Raw genomic sequence first — 18210 nt, 5'->3', positions numbered from 1 at the left:
TTGACATCCATCTACCAGATCTCATAATCGTGGTATGCTGAAATAGCAAGCATGATCCGAATGGACTTAAACATCGCTATTGGAGAAAAAGTTTCATCATAGTCAATACCATGAATTTGCTTGAAACCTTTAGCTACCAAGCGACCCTTATAGGTAATAAGTCCATCCATGTCAGTCTTTCTTCTAAAGACCCACTTACACCCAATGGGTTTGACGCCTTCAGGTGGATCAACCAAATCCATACTTGGTTGGTGTACATGGATTCCATCTCGGATCTCATGGCCTCTAGCCATGACTCAGAATCTGGTCTCATCACAGCTTCCTGATAGGAGGTAAGCTCATTCTCAACGAGCATAATGTCATCATGGTCAGACAAGAGAAATGAGTATCTCTCAGGCTGACGACGTACCCTATCAGACCTACGAAGAGGTAGGTCTACTTGAACTGGTTGTTGTTCCCCAACTCCTTGTAGAACAATCTCATCATCCACAACACATTGGGGTTCCAGTTCAACTTCCATCAAGGCTTCAGTGCTATGGTCCATATCTTGAACTTCTTCAAGATTGAACGTACAACCACTAGTTTTTCTAGAAACAAAGTCCTTTTCTAGAAATACCCCAGTCTTAGCCACAAACACTTTGTGTTGACTGAGAATGTATAAGTAATATCTCTTCGTTTACTTGGGATATTCTATAAAATAGCACTTATCGGATTTGGGTCCCAATTTATACGAGACATGATGTCAAACGTAAGCCTCACAACCCCAAATCCTCATAAAAGACACCTGGGCATCTCTCCCAGTCCATATCCTATATGGTGTCTTTATCATAGCTTTGGATGGAACACGGTTAAGTGTGAAGGTTGTTGTGTCTAGAGCATATCCCAAAAGGATATAGGAAGATCTGTGAGACTCATCATAGATCGTACCATATCTAATAGGGTATGATTCCTCTTTTCAGATACACCATTCCACTGTGGTGTTCCAGGAGGACTGAGTTGGGATAGAATCCCACACTCAGCTAGATAATCACAAAACTCATGGCTAAGGTATTCACCACCTCGATCTGATCGAAGTATTTTAATACACTTGCCTAGCTGGTTTTGTACTTCATTCTTGAATTCTTTGAACTTTTCAAAGGATTGTGATTTATGTGTCATGAGATACACATAACCATATCTACTGAAGTCATTAGTAAATGTAATGAAGTACCTATAACCACCTCTGGTAGCAAGATTGAAAGGGCCACATACATCACTATGTATAAGTCCTAACAAGTCAGTTGCTCTTTCACTGTGTCCACTAAAGGGAGTCTTGGTCATCTTGCCCAGTAGGCATGACTCGCATGTCTCATATGATTCAAAATCAAATGAGTCGAGCAAACCATCTTTATGGAGCTGGGATAAGCGATTCTCATTTATATGACCTAAGCGACAATGCCAGAGATAGGTTCGATTCATATCATTTGACTTGAACCTTTTGATATTTATGTTATAGATGGGGTTCTCTAAGTCTAGAATGTAGAGTCCATTCATCAGAGGTGCACTACAGTTGAACATATCTTTTAAATAAACAAAACAACATTTGTTCTTTATTACAAAAGAAAAGCCTTTCTTGTCTGAACAAGAGATTGAAAGAGCAGACACATAACAACATTCATCTAATTCTAGTACAAGCCCAGAGGGCAGAGATAGATAGTAAGTTCCTACAGCAACAGCAGCAACCCGTGTTCTATTGCCTATTCGTAGGTCCACCTCGCCCTTCCTCAATGCCCTTCTATTTCTCAGCGCCTACACATTAGTACAAATGTGAGAAGCACATCCGGTATTCAATACCCACGATGCAGAAATAGATAGATTGACTTCTATAACATATATACCTGAAGTAGAAGTCTCACTTCCCTTCTTCTTAAGATCTTCCAGATATACTTTGCAGTTCCTTTTCTAGTGTCCAGTCTGACCGCAGTGGAAGCAGGTAGCATCCTTGGCAACCCCTCCTTTAGGTTTTAGTGTCTTTCCTTTGCCCTTGGCTTGGGACTTTCCCTTACTTTTAGGCTTGCCCTTGCCTTTATGCTTTTGCACCATCAAAATGGAGTTAGGCTTTACCTTCTTAAGGTTGAGCTCAGTAGTTCACAACATGCTTAGCAGCTCAGGCAATTGCTTGTCAATTTCGTTCATGTTATAATTCATGACAAATTGACTGTAGCTCTCTGGCAAGGATTGTAAGATCAAGTCAGTGGCCAGCCCTTTGCCAAGTGGGAATCCCAACCTCTGTAGATTCTCTATGTATCCAATCATCTTGAGTACATATGGACCTACGGGAGTCCCATGTTGCATATTGCACTGAAACAGTGCCTTGGAGATCTCGAATCTCTCGTGTCTTGCTTGTCCTTGATATAGTTAACGAAGATATTCAACCATATCATAAGCAGTCATCAACTCATGTTGCTTCTGAAGCTCAGAGTTCATGGTTGTGAGGATGAGACATGACACATCTAATGCATCATCTTGATGCTTCTTATAAGCATCTCGGTCAGCTCGCATGGCAGTGGCAGGAGGTGCCTCGGGAATAGGCTGCTCTAGGACGTACAATTTTCTTTCTTGTGTGAGAACGATTCTCAGATTCCTGTACCAATCCAGGAAATTAGCTCCATTGAGTCTGTCCTTGTCAAGGACAGAATGCAGGGAGAAGGTGTTCGTATTTGTCGACATGGCAATCTACAACAGAAATAATGTAGAAAGTAAATATCATATTACATTTATCATTAAATTAGGCCTTTAACTAAATGATGCTCCCACTGAATTATAGGGCTTTTGTAGAATCAAGTCATGGATGTGGTCAAACCACACTACTAGATTCTTACCAATTAGCTATAATTTTCATGGGGCAAGATCCACATTATACTACGCCTTGAGTTAGCTTTGGCTAAATTGCCCAAGACTTAGTATGATCGGTAGATAACGAATTATCAATTACATCTCTATGCAACTCTTGTTTATAGGATCAAAAATCTCATTTATATTAAAACTTGAGTTAACTTTGGCTAAATCGCCCAAGATTTAGTATAAATGTGACTTTTATCCTATCATCCAACCATTGGAAAATGCCTATATTTTTACTCGATCCAATTGAGTTAACTAGTTATGCTCAATCTAATTGAGTTTGTACTCACCCAAGCTTTAGTAGGCGGGACAAGGTTGTCCCTCCGCACCCTACCAAGATAATATGTGTTGCTCTGCTTTGGTAGATTCAACAACAACAAATGATCGAGGTAGTGATGGGTATCAAAACTTGGTAGGCATATCGAGTTGACTTGATTAAGATCTAATCTAATCGTGGATTCGTATCTTATACGCATCAAGGCACTAATTATCCTACATTATCATGCATCACATACACAAGCAATGATAGATAACTAATTATTTTGTGATGAGGTCATGGCCCTACTACGATCTTTTCAAGCCAATGAAAAGATCGGACGGTCAACCTAGGGTCAACGACTTCTTCAAGCGCCTCCCATTGACCACCATGTGTTGAAATCACCCTCCTCGTAACTCCTTCTTGAGTGGACCTTCCACCGCTTCATTTTGTACATTACAAATGTGAAACTCGAGTTACATTCGAGTCTAAAATCTATTTACAACAAGAATATAAAAGAGAAGGTACGACGCGCAGGTCGCATATCAATACAACACGCACAACACAAAAATGGCGCCAGGCCATATTATGAATTATAACACATTTTAACCAATCATATTGGGATTTTTGGGCCATGACCATCACAAAATCACACATAATTATAAATTATATATTTTATATAAATTTATATAATTTTAATACTGATTTTATCGATTTTATGAGTCACAACTTCCCGGCGGTCCCGTTTAGCGGTTTTCGGGCGCGATCGCGGGACAATGCCCATTGCGGGATTAGGGGCAGCACCCCTCCTCACGAAATGAATATCGCGAGGGTCCCATCTTGATCTAACAACGCCTTAAGCCGCTATCCCAAAACGATTTGGGCGAGACCTTGCTGTTTCGAAAGGTTTTTCTCGGTAGTCGAAGCCTACAAGTGTCCAAGCACTTGTTGCTTCGCTTCTACGAGAAAAATACTCAAAGAATCTATAAAAATAGCAAACTTACAGAAACTTATAGATCTGAAATATTTTCATAAAAATAAAATACAAACTTGTACATGCTTCGCACGTGGCTCTGATACCACTGTTGGGACTTTGGAGACACAAAAACCACTTTTTGCGTTGCGAAAACCTCGAAGTCTTGCCACGGATCCTTGTGAAGATATATAAAAATAAATCATGTACAAGTTTCTAACCTAGATCTACCTTAGATCTACATGAATAAGAAGCGTTACCCTTGTTGCGAAGCCCTTCGCTTATCCCGCTCGTCCAAAAGGTTGCCGGATCTCGAGAGTGTCAAGCGTACACTCCTCTATATGTTATCCACACGGGCAATAGGTGGAGAAGAACCACTAAGAGTGTGCTAGCACTCTTGGGTGGCTCGGCAATGGAGGAGAGGGAGAGAGAGCTAGAAGAGAGGAAGAATAATGATGATTCATTCATTATGAAAATAAGAGTAAAATGGCTTAAGTATTTTCATCTAATGAAAATACTTAATGCTCATTAATACCATTAATGAGCCTCATTAATGAGTCTTAATGAGTATTTAATGAATATTCATTTTTTATTAAATGGTCATTTTGAAACTCCTCTTCTCTTCATAATTTGAATCAAAATTTGAATCTAATATTCAAATTAAATTCATAATTCAATTAATGTCACCATTTATCATTGAATTCAAAATTCAATGAATATCATCATTAAGTTTCACTTGAGTCTAACTCAAGTCTAACCTCACTTGAGTCTAACTCAAGTCTAACTTAATCGAGTCTTATTCAATTAATCTAATTTGGATTACACTTAATCCAATTTGGTTCATCATATGAACCTAATCCTCTTGGTTCATCATATGAACCTAATCCTCTTGGTTCATCATATGAACCTAATCTCCATCTAATTGCCCTTTGTGTGTGACCCTATAGGTTCTTGTAACGTTGGCAATGCTCCTAAACCCATTTAGAAACATAAGTAATGAGCGGTATCTAGCAACACATCATTACTACCCAAGTTACAAGAATGTTGAGATCCAACATCATCATTGTGACTACTAATTGTGACTCTCACAATTTGTGACAATGTCCTTCTATCCTTGACATCTATATTGATCAATTGAGGCATAGACCATGTCATCCTCTAATCAATTTATGTCTTGAACCCCAAGTAGACTCACTCTAATCAAATGAGCTCAATATCTCATATTGACTCATTTGGGCATGACCATGCACTTAGTGGTCTCACTCTATCAAGAATCATGATGTCACTCCCGTCATATAGGAGGGATAGATCCCATCTACATCACTCACATCCCACCGCATAATTTATTGCATACCTAGTATTCGCCTTTATAGTCCACCCAGTTACGGGTGATGTTTGATGAAACCAAAGTATGCAACTCCTTATGTAGGGAACTATGGTGACTTCAGGTCCAAGGACTGATAGTCATACTAATAGTCACATGAGAAAGTATATGACACTCATATAACGATCCATGATACTTTCTCATGGCGGGTCATTCAGTATACATTCTCCAATGCATACCCATGTGTCAACCTGATATCTCTATATCCATGACTTGGGAAATCAAGTCATCGAGCTGACCTACATGCTAGTCTCATCGCATTAACATTGTCCCTGAATATTAATACTTGACTATGAATGATTAAGAGTAGTGTTCTCTATATCATCTCACTATCAATTCAACCAATTGATTGATATAGATAAGAACCTTCTACTCAAGGACACTATTATACTTAGTTATTTGGCACCAATACAAGTAAGTATAATGACCATAAAGAAATGTCTTTATTAATATATAGAAATATGATATATCGAGTCCATACAACAATCATCATATGATTGGTTCTAGGGTTCTAACTAACAGATTGGGCTCTAATACCACTTATTAGGACTCTTGGAGGTCGTTAGGAGGGAGATGTGATCATCTGAAAAAGAAAATAATACTTTTCCCGTTCTTTCAACTCAAATTAAAAGCAACAATAATAATAACTTAAATTAACAACTAAAAAGAGGAGGTACACTATTTGCTTGGTTACAACCTAGGTGGTTGTTAATCCAAAATAAAAGAAAGTGCAGAAAAGATTTCCATCATGTAAGCGGAGAAGCCTCTTACAACCGTTCAACGCTCAGACAGTTGCTAAGAAAAGAATACAGGAGTTGTTATTGATTTCCTATGTCTAGGAGTCTTTTTATAGCCCCTAAAAAATTTTATCTGTGGCTTAAGGATGTCTTCTATAGAGCTGGAAGGCACCTCTAGCGAGGCGCTAGTGGATAAAAGTTTATTCACTGCCAACGATAAAATCTGCTTGGTTGAAGGTGCCTTCCATAGGGTTGGAAGACGCCTTCGTAATGTTCATCGAAGATGCCTTCGTAATATTAATCGAAAGCACTTTCTAGCCATGAAAGGCACCTTCATACTATTCATCGAAGGCTCCTTCTAGCCATGGAAGGCGCCTTCCACAGAAGGTGCGAAGGCGCCTTCAACTGCCTTTGAAGGCGCCTCCAGCAGCACTTACTTTCCTGTTTTGCTTCTCCGATTGCTTGAGTGATTTTAGCCAACCAGAATATGGCTCACCCGGACCCTTTTTCCGTCCTTCTCCTTGAGCAATCTTTCACTCTGGCTTCTCGTCCCTTGGAACGTCACGCACGTCCTTCTCGTCCACCAATGTACTCTTCCGCAACACCTCATCCCTCAGATGCACTGAGCCCGTCGGCTCCCTTCCCATGTCATCCTTCTCACTAGCTACGTCTTCCGCTTAACTTCTTGTGTTCCTAAGCTCCTGCACACTTAGACACAAAGATCAAATACAATAGGACATAACTCAATTTGGTTGATCATATCAAAACTACCACGGGGTCGTAAATTTGCTTCCCATAAAATTTTAATTATGCGATCATGTATGGTGTGTTGTATCCTTATATGCGTGTGGTATGTGTGATGTAATAATTAGAAAATATTATTATTTTATTTTCTACTATTCATGTTTATGAAACGTGTTCTAACACACACTCGTATCGGGCATATCCCAATAGAGTCATCCCTGGCGTGCTCAGTGGAGGATGCAAATGACTGCTACTTTGAGGAGATAGATGTTGGTTTGTGGAGGATGCACAACTTCACCACTACACCAATTCTAGACTGGATTAATATGGTTGAGCTGCTCATGGCGTCGCCTCCTGGTCAAAGATCGTCGGCTATTTCGTTAGAGGAAGGAAGAGATGGAAGGGAGAAAGATAGAAGTGGTTGCAGTGTTCTCTTGGCTTGGGAGTGTGCTGACGGGTGCCAGGGCTCTGGAGTGGAGGCTGAAGCCTCCAATTTTCATGATGGATACAACTTGGAGCTAGCTGGAATGGAGAAGAGCTCAACTCAACAACGTTGTTGGTTGCTGAGGGACTACCGAGTTTGGGTGTATCTCTGGTGTGGAGCTTCACCGATGTTGGCTTACGGAGGTGAAGAGTCAAGGAGCATGTAGTCATGGTGATGATGGGATATACGTTAGTGATAGTGATGCATGTTAGTTGGTTGTATGATTGAGTGTGTATTCAAGATCATGTGAGCATGTGATAACGGTTGGTGTCTACTTATACCAACCTAGTGCTAAAATGTAAAGTGCCAATCCTTATGTACGACACTATATCTTCTAGTGGCCCTATGGATGGTCTGCTCTGATATAGCATTTGTCTAAACATGACGGGTGGATACCATAAGTCATATGTTGTTGTACGTCCCTATCATTCATATACATATTTACCTTTCATAAAAAAAAACTAAAGGAGTTAGGGACCAACTAATGCAAGGGAATGTGGAAGTACCTATAGACTTCAGAAAAGATGGGATGGATAGGAAATCGTAGACTAGCATAGAATTGGTCTTTGAACAAAGGGAGGAAGTCATCCGAAGGCATATGAGGTCTAGCATAGGCAGAAGGGATGGTGATTCTATAATCATTGGGAATGTGGTAGATCATTGTCATCTGATCAACCTCGCCACCGTTAAAATCAGATGCGATAGAGGTGTACCACAGCCCGGGGATACCCAGAGAGAGGGGGGAGGAGAGTGCATCATTGAACAAAAAGATAGAAATCGAAGATTGTAGGGGAGAAAAGAGAAGGAGCTTACTAGGGAAGGATCGCCGGCGACGAGCAAAGAACAGAGAGAAGGAGACGAAAGAGAAGAAGACGAAGGCAATACAGTGAGCAAAAGAAGAAACAAAGGGTTTAAAAACCTTGGGGGCAGCTACCCTGAGCCGTCCAATCAAGGGTTTAGGAAAACGAGGTTTAATCTTGGCCCCTGAATTCAAAAAGGCAGTTGTCACATCGGATCCAAACAGTCGCCTGTCACCTCACACATGTAGCGGCAGGAAAAAGGAACACGTGGCATTTGATTACAGACGACATTAATGAGGAATGGGAATGCATAATTAAAAGGCGTGGTCGGCGTGCTTTACATTAATGGAAAAGGATTTGAATGGTTTCCAAGAAATTATGATAACGTTATTGACAATTAAAAGACACTCAGTGAGGGTGGTCGCTTGGAGGAGAGGTTAGAAAGAAGTAAAAAACAGCTAAGTGCAATCCGTGTTAGATCCGAGGGGCATCAACCTCAGGATTTGAATAGCCAATCGAGAGAATGATCAGAAAAAGGTTAAAAATGGCTAAGTGTTGCCCATGTTAGAGCTGAGAAGCATTAACCTTGGATATAAATAGCCGAGCGACAACTCTAAACTCTAGTACACTCAATCGGGCAGAAGAGTTGCAAAGTATACTAATTATCTGGTCCGTCAGACTTACAACCTCTTTCAACTAGACTTGAGGGGAAGACTTGTGATACGGTGATAAAGAGGGGCTCCACCAAAGATGGGTCAAAGTAGGGAAGAGCAATCGATGTGGAAATCAAAGTCAAGATAGTCAGAAGCTCAGGTCTACCGACCGAGCGCAGTTGGCCGAATAGGCCCAAGGGCTGGGCGGGCGTGGTTAACAAGATAGCCGTCCGCGAAAAACCTACGAATGGTGTTGAGAGACGAACAATAGATCCCTCGGACCATCGTCCCGGCCGACCGAGCGTCATGGCCAATAGGATGAAAGGCAACCCTCTAACAGCAAGAAAGACGATTAAAGAAAACAACACTATTCAGTGCAACCAAGTGGAGATGTCCCTGTAGGGTGGCTTTCAGTCAGCCTATGGGGGGGCCCCCTGCATATCTCATCATACCCTTTTGGAAGTTTATGTCACTGACAACAGAGCATGTCCAGTAGGCAAATCGTATTTTAGAAGCTTTCAGCCTGGCACATCAGAGATTTGTGCGCTCACTTAAGGAAAGGTGTCAGGGACACTTTTTGATTTGTCTTTTCTTAGGACGCTTTGGAAAACATGCATGTGCTTTGAGATGCATGCATAGACGCTACAGTAACACTATAAAAGGGGGGTTCCATCCACAGTCGGAGGTATGCATTACTTTACTATTCAACACACTCCTTATTACAACTTTTCTACTATTCTCCATTGTACCGATGATTGACTTGAGCGTTGAAGGGCCAACGTCAAGAATCCCTTCCCGACCCGGCACTAACGCTCCTTATCTTATAGGACCGCGTGAACTCTTCATCTAGTCAACTGCAGAGCTACGTCCCCATCCAACCCTCTTCGCCGCTTTTAGACAGGATCAAGTATTAAGCACAAAAAAAATTAAAATAATTTTTTTTAAGGTGCTTATGAGGTGTGCGGCATATATATATATATATAGTTTACCTTCCGTGCTTGACTAAGTGAGCGGGACACCCAAAAGTGATTCGGGTGTTTGAAAATGCACTCAGTTGTCCATGAACATGGGAGGTGAGCACCATACAATGATGATAAGTAAATGACACTCTAGTGCACAAAATTATCATCAATGGGTCCCGGAGAAGGGTATATTGTATACAACCTTATCCTGCTTTATAAGATGTTGTTTCTGAGTCTTGAACCTGTGACCTTTTTAGGTCACATAACAATAAATTTAATGTTGTGTTAAGGCTCCCCTTTAGAGGTAGTATAGTTAGTTGATTTTAATTACGAGAATTGAAACTTGGATCCGAGCTCAATTATTATCTTCTTGCGCATGAATCTAATGTGATCGAGAAATTGCCTTACCGACATGAGAAGTAGCATGATCTTGACACTGATGATCACACTACATATGTTCAATTAAGATACAAGCAGGAAATATTGTTTAAACTATTTTCTCCAGCACATTTTAGCTGGACTTTGAATGGACAAAAAGACTCAAGTAAGCAAATAGACAATCTAAACCCCATTCGTTGCAAGAGTAATTACCGATCTAGTAATGCAATTGTTACATGCTTTCAGGCAAAAATACATGCAAACACTAGTTTAGTATTGTGAGAACATTTTACATGGTTTGGCAAAATTAACTATATCCACTCCACTGAGAAATCTTATTAGTTCCTCTCCTTTCATAACAGCAGAAGACGTTTATACAAAATCTGAATTAGATAAACAAGTAAAACTGGGTTGAATATACAAGACTAAGTTGGTTTAGAGAAAGTGAAGCAAACTGACTTGCAAAAGTTATAGCAGAAAGTCCTTTTAACTCCTGCGTATGTGTCGGCTCATTGCATATTGGATACAGCATCAATCAGACAGCATTTCAACATTCTCCTAGTTAGTTGATCTTTCTTCAAACAGATGAAGTCATGATTGTGGAAGGATACATGATTATGAAGATGAGTTTTATGTGATCATTTGATTTTGTGACCTAAAGATGGATAGTCACTTGGACTAATAAAAGAGAGATAGAATTGTTTGATTTATTAGCTGGTTTCCTCGCAGCACTTTCTGAATTGATTAGATCTTTATCCAATCACTAGATTTCTAGCAACGAAATCTTGCCTAATCATTGTCGCTAAATCGGGAATGAGAGACAAAAGTAGTAACTGTTCGGAAATGTTGTTGAAAACACTGGATGCTTGCTAGATTCAATCACAGTGAATATCTTTTTGATAGGATATCATTATCCTACAATTTGGTTTCTGCATGTCCCTGTCCCTGATGCACAGGTTGCTGGTTTATGAAGGCAGGATACAAATTAAACAGTGTAACTTCCCATTCATTGTATTGACCAACAACTGAAATTAGACAAGTATCTTCATTTATTTGTTCACTCACATACCAAAGATCCCTTGTGTAATTCGATGTGCCAAAACATATGGTGTTCGAGCTTAGTGAGTTCGCCAAGAGTGTAAAGGGAGGCACAGCCTTCTAGTGTGCAAAGGTAGCCCTGAACTGAAACTATTTATAGTTTCTACGAGATCCTTAAGTGGATAAGTGGCTTTTCCAACTAGAACCAATCTAGAGATTCACATGTCGACCAAACCACGGACTATGCTAACATATTGGGTCTGGTATTTAAGTATGTGCTAGACTTCTTTGTCTAGAAAAGGAAGGGCACACCATCTCTTGCACATTGCGGAGTCATAATATGTATGGTTAACGGCAATATAGTATATCTCCCTATGCAGCGAAGGAGGTAGGAAATCTTAGCAAATCACATAAAATTTGTCTCCTAATGAATCTTACTTTTTGTGTTTCATGCTTCTCTAAGCACGTAGGAGGATGTTGAACTCCTAACAAGGTAGAAATTGACAATTGGATGACAACAAAACCTTGTGCTGTAATGCCAATTGACTGCTACCTACTGTAGTCTTTGCATAAAGTCTCTAAAAGTTTTTAGAGATTTATGTTTGAACTTTTCTATATCAACCAAGGCTATTATTTCAAAGTCACTCTCGAGCTCTAACCATTGCTTAAATAATGAGAAGGCATGACTTGCTATTCTGCCATAAGCAAGCCCATCTACCACGCAAAAGCCATTTGACGTTTTCAGGCTGCTGAAACAAAGCAAGACTCATCATTTGTCTACATACTGATGATGACAAGAAACTACTTATCACCAAGTTCTGAGTTGCCAAGAAACTACTCACTACAGCTCATTTTCCATACTAGTCATCACAAGTCATTTAGTAGGTATTCATGCTAGGCGTTTTATAGTGCCCCAATCATTTTCTTTGACATTTCTTCAACCTCCACCAGCTCAATTGACATCTTTGGAATCGGATAGCCTGGCTAAGCATTTACAAACCAAACATTTCTTGCCACATATTGGTTTGTCTCTTTAAGCTTGCTTGTGATTCTGAATGATATTATGCGTTGCCATATAAAATGATAGGAAAAGAAAAAACCTATACAGATGAAAGTGCACTTCCAAGTCCTAGAGGGCAAATGAATGAATCAGAATAACTATGTATAAAAAGAAGGATAACAACCTGTTTCATTAGTTGCAATGAACAGGGTGAGAAATTCAAGATCTCAAATTCATCACTCATTTTGAGAATTCAAGCCAACCATCTTACTTATAACTTTGATCGAGTACTAAATACAATAGAATGCCACCTTAAGAAGTGCTAACCTTAATTTGAAGAAGATGAGTGACCAGAATATGAAGAGAAGCCTGCGAAAACATTGGAGTAAGATTTTGTAAGATAGGCGAAGTTCACAATTGGAGGCAACACGGGCACTCTTTCTCCTTTCTTCAGCAGCTGTTGCAACTCCACCCTCTGCAAGCTCAAGATGGACTGCGAATCCTTCCATACGAACGCTAACAGTCCATTCTGGAGCACAAACAATGTCCCGGGCTTCGACCCAGGGTACCGGAATCCATAGCCATTAGCAATTCCCTCGCCTGAATGGCTACTTTTGACTTCCACCTGAAGAGATTCACCATCAGTCTCCCATGGGAATGCTTCTGGTTCTGAGGCTTCCTCATCCATTTTGGCAATGAACATGGCGGAGCCATTGGGATGGAGGACATAGTGTGTTCCTTCCAAGATCTTAGTGGCGATGAGGACAAGGTGGCCTTCGAGCTCTTCATAAGAAAGCAGCAAGAAGAATAACGCCTTCCCTGATTTCCCTTCTGACGGCTGCCCCGGTGGCCAGCCGAAGGTGCCACCCCACACGCCGGCAAACTCCCGACCGGTCACTGGAACATGCGACGGGAGCTTGTACAGAGCGAACTTGCTTTCGTGCATGTTCGGCCAGGCCCTGTAGGAAGTTAGCCTCATGTGGGTTGCTCTCAAGCTCAGCCCAATAAAGTCCCCTTTGCATAAGAATTCATGGAGCTGCGCGTGCTTGCTCTTGCCGCAACCACCGGAAGCATTGCCGGAACTCGATTTCGAAGGGCTACTAGATCTAGCCATGAATTGCTTCAAGTAGCCAGTAACAGAGGAAAAGGATCTTCTTTTTCCAGTGGAAGCGCTCAGCGGGTGGTCCATGGTGATTCTGCTCTCGGCAATTGTGTACTCGGCCGAGCCCAATACCAAGTCTGCTGCCTTACGATCGACCCATCCGCCGTTGAGCTTGAACATGTCGATGAGCTCCAACCATCGATCGGCCAAGCGATCGGCGTCGTCGAAGGAAGAAGCGCGTTCAAAGAGAGGAGCGGCGGCCAAGTCCGGGGGAACCTTGAGACGGACTTTATTCGCCACTAATTCGAGAAGGCGGCGGCGGTCGCTAAATGGCAGATGAGTAAAGGTCGGGGAAGAAAGGGATTGTGGCGGCGGCTCTGTAAAGAGAGAGATTTCGGTGGTGTTTGATCGGCTGCATTTTTTGGCAAAGTTTGCGTCTTTTGGTTCGGGAAAGGCGGAGATGCTCCTGGCGGAGGCCAAATGAAGGGGCTTCTGTGGAAAAATCGAAGCTTTCGATAGCACATCTACTTCGAGGAGGAGGACGTTGGAAGACGAATCTATTGATCGGACGGAGCCAGGGTAGAGGCAATCCTCGCCACTTTCTCGGCCGTGGAGGAAGAAGCGCGAGGATGCACCGTTGGCGTCGGCGAGTATCTCGAACACCGGCGCCCAGAGAAGGGGCCCGGCGTGGAGGCCGAGGGGCCCCAGCTCCTGTGGGATGACGCGGACGCCGACGACGGAGAGGAAGCCCCACACGACGCAGACGACGTTACCCAGCTCCGGGTTCTGGTGCACCCAGATGCCAAGGAGCGGCGCAACGCCGGTGAGGAAGCGGCAGAGAGCGCGGTACGACCGCACGCCCCTTCGCCACAGGGGAAGCACCGGCAGAGGGCCGAGGAGCTGGCACTGCGCCAGCCACACCTTCTCAGAGGCGGCGACGGCGGCGTTGAGGCCACGACAGCAGAGAGCTACTGCGCAGAGGTCGCGGGGGCGGAGGCGAGCGGAGATGAGCGCCAGTACGTCGTCTGGCAGGCCAAGAAAAAGGGCGGCGCCGTAATCCTCCGCCGACATAGCTCCTCCTCCCGCCGGCCGGCAAAAATCGCTCCTTTCTTCTCCTCTTACCTCACCAGAATCTGGTAAAGCTCCCACCTCTCTCCGCCCGTTAATCGCATCGGAGAACACTGTTTCGGAATTGGAGAGTAGTTGATGGTTAATTAAGGGATATTGTGGACGGATTTCTGACGTTATTCTCGCATGGCCAATGGGGAAAGGCGTGACTGGTAGTAACGAAGTAACAGCAAGGAAGGGGAAGAGATGCAAAGGCCAAAGATTAGACCAGTGAAAAGTGACGCCCATGACCAAGGCAAAGGCATATATGCTGTACAAATTCATTCATATTTTCATTAACATTTCTTAGTCCATAATTTATCAAAAAAAAAAAAAAATACACGTTATTTTGATATTTATCAAAAAATATATATAATTTTTAAATACATTTTCTATTTTATCCTTCCACAAGTCTAATTTTTTTCTTTTCAATATCATTTCTCACTCTCTCTTCTATTTAATTTCTTCTATGCATACAACCAATTAAATTTTTCCTCTCTATTCTTCTCTTCCTCTCTTTTTTTTTCCATGCGTGCATGCATAACATACGCCTGATATTTAAATCATATCAGACTCACAACGTTTAGAGTTTAGTTGATTTTTTGATAATATTATAATACATTTGAAAAAGTTGAAATAATCAATAGATGACATATTTGAATTCTTTACAATCCCATAAATTAATAAAGACTGATCCATTATTTATTTCAATTTTTACGGAGGTGTAAAATTATAATAATGATAATTGACAAAGATCCTCATGTGTGAGCTTGATATGAATCATATAAGACTCACGTTGGGCCTGATATGGAATCATATCAAGCCCAACATTGGTTTGATATGATTCATAGCAGACCCAACATTGGTCTGATATGATTCATATTAGGTCCAACGTATAAGGATTGTTTTGCTAATTTTTTTATTATATCTTAACATCTTTTAAAGTTGAAATAAATAATAGATAGTATATTTAAACTCCTTGCAACATCAGAAATCCACAAGAACTGAAATGGGTGCAATCGGAGCTCTCTAAGTCCATCAGTGAGTTTTAATCGAAACTCATTGATCGACCTAGAGACCTCATATTACAGTCATTTCAGGTCCTGTGGATTTCTAAAATTACAAAGAGTCCAAATATATTCTCCATTAGTATTTTTGGCATTCCTAGCGGTGGACCAGAGGTTTTGAAAAACTTAAATCTCTCTTTCTTTCTTTTTTTTTTCTTTTTTTTTCTATAGTTAGTCCTGATATGGGGAGATGAAGAATATATTTGGACTCCTTGCAATTTTAGATATCCACAGGACCTGAAATGACTACAATCTAAGGTCTCTAGGTCCATGAGTGAGTTTCAGTCAAAATCCACTGATGTACCTAGAGAGCTCTGATTGCACTCATTTCAATTCCTGTGGATTTCTGATGTTGCAAGGAGTTCGAATATGCTCTCCATTATTATTTTCGGCATTCCTAGTGATGGATCAGAGGTTTTGAAAAATTTAAATCTCTCTTTCTTTCTTTCTTTCTTTTTTCTTTTTTTTTCCTTTTTTTTTTCTATTGTTAGGCATGATATGGGGAGATGAAAAGTATATTTGGATTCCTTGCAATTTTAGAAATCCACGGGACCTGAAATGACTGTAATCTGAGGTCTCTAGGTCCATTAGTGGGTTTCGGTCAAAACCCACTAATGAACCTAAAGAGCTCCGATTGTACCCATTTCAATTCCTATGGATTTTTGATGTTGCAAGGAGTTCCAATATGCTCTCCATTGTTATTTTCGGCATTCCTAGTGGTGAACCAGAGGTTTTGAAAACCCTAAAACATCTAGGGATTGTTTTGTTGATTCTTTCCTATTATATTTTAATATCTTTTAGAAGTTAAAATAAATAATAAATAGCATATTTAAACTCCTTGCAACATCCAAAATCTACAGAAACTGAAATAAGTGCAATCGGAGCTCTCTAGGTCCATCAATGGGTTTTGATCGAACCCCACTAATCGACCTAGAGACCTCATATTGTAACCATTTTAGATCATGTGGATTTCTAAAATTACAAGAAGTTCAAATATACTCTCCATTGCTATTTTCAACATTTCTAGTGGTAGACCAGAGGTTTTGGAAAACTTAATTCTCTCTCTTTCTTTTTTTCCTTTTTTCCTTTTTTTTCTTTTTTTTTTTGTTGTTAAGCCTGATATCTCTCCATATCAGGTCCATAGATATTAGGCCCAATAATAAAAAAAAAAAGGAAAAATATATATATATATCATGGCCTTTGAAAACCAAGATATTTATACTTTTTAATATCACTCACTAATAAACTGATAAAAATTATAATAGTACATATTTTTATATAAATTATCTAATAAATTTACTAATAAACATTAAAATTATTTTTATGTGAAAAGAAAAAAAATGACATTAATAAAATTTTATTTTAGATTTTATCAAAATTAGTTATTACAAGATTTAGTTTTTTAATTAAATAGTAAAATATATATACCTTGAATATAAAAAAATTAAAATTATCAAAAATAATGATAAAAATCTACATATCCTCTAACATCAGATTTACCTATCTATATTTTATCATAGTCATGGATTAAGGGATACTAAACCATTTCAAGTGGACGATATCATCATTTACTCTAATATATTAAATAAAACTTTTAACAATTTACCAAAAAAATTTTTAAATCATGCATTATATTTTACATTTTATCACACAATACTTAATTTTTTTCAAAATGTTTTTTCACTCATCTTCAAACTAGAGTAAATATTTAAAATTTTTTTACTTGAACGAAATCAAATTGAATTATGGTAAATAAGAAAAATAAAAAGCTAATTATTTCATCAAATATTTTTTAAAAAAAGTTATTGATAGTATGACAATATCTGATCTTCGACTTCAATTTAGAATCCCACCAGTCCACTAGTTCGGCACTGATAGTCTCGTATCTTTGATCTTCATTTTCCAAGTTCTTATTTGAGGTGAGATTTTTTGCTTCCTTTCTTTCTGTTTCCCATCCTTTTTCTATGTTTGTAGTTTGCATCGTTAGTCCGTTGCACGACCATTTGCCCTCTTTGCTTGTAGTCCTAGAGTTTAATCAATTGACATTTTTTGGTTGAGATCTGGAGTTATGCTTACGACATCATTTTGTGTATTTGATTTCGTCCTAAAATTAAAACTATTGCTGACAAACTTATAATTGAACATGTCTTGATTATTTGAGATAGACATCACTTAATCATCTTGATTCCTGAACTGTGATTATGTGAAGTCTGATTTTTTTTATGCAAGATTTTGTTACTTTGTATTCACATAAACCATGGCTAGTGTATTGCGCACTCAAAAAGGAGGCTACCATCCTTTATGGCCTCACAATAAATAAAAATAATATTTAAATAATTAACACCAAACACTTGTGGATTGATAATTTGAATTAATTTTCTAATGTGCATCCATATATAATTGTGGGTAATCATTATTTGAGTATGCTTAATTGTGGTTAATTATTATTTTAGTATGTTCAAAGGATGGATCGATGTATCAATAATTAGTGTTCTAAAAGTAATCTGTTTATTTTAATTATTAAAGTTATAATCCAGAATGTTTTATGTATCAAAACTACTTAATGCAATTAATCCTATCATCGATTAATTTGAAAATCCTAGATATGTATTTGTTAGTATCTAAATTATATTTTGTTTTTTTTG

The 18210-nt window shown here is 39.6% G+C and overlaps 1 protein-coding gene across 1 annotated transcript; it reads right to left on the bottom strand.

Moving 5' to 3' along the window:
* Positions 1-12430: 12430 nt before the first annotated feature.
* On the bottom strand, positions 12431-14743 carry LOC122001402 (F-box protein At5g39450-like). Its single transcript, XM_042556119.1, has one exon. It carries the CDS (start codon positions 14460-14462, stop codon positions 12618-12620), a length of 1845 nt encoding a protein of 614 aa, XP_042412053.1. The 5' UTR covers positions 14463-14743; the 3' UTR covers positions 12431-12617.
* Between the last annotated feature and the right edge of the window lie 3467 nt (positions 14744-18210).

Source organism: Zingiber officinale, chromosome 7A (genome assembly GCF_018446385.1).
Source record: "Zingiber officinale cultivar Zhangliang chromosome 7A, Zo_v1.1, whole genome shotgun sequence".
NCBI lineage: Eukaryota > Viridiplantae > Streptophyta > Magnoliopsida > Zingiberales > Zingiberaceae > Zingiber > Zingiber officinale.
Note: the sequence above shows the minus strand (reverse complement) of the source record. Positions and strands in the feature narration are given on the sequence as shown.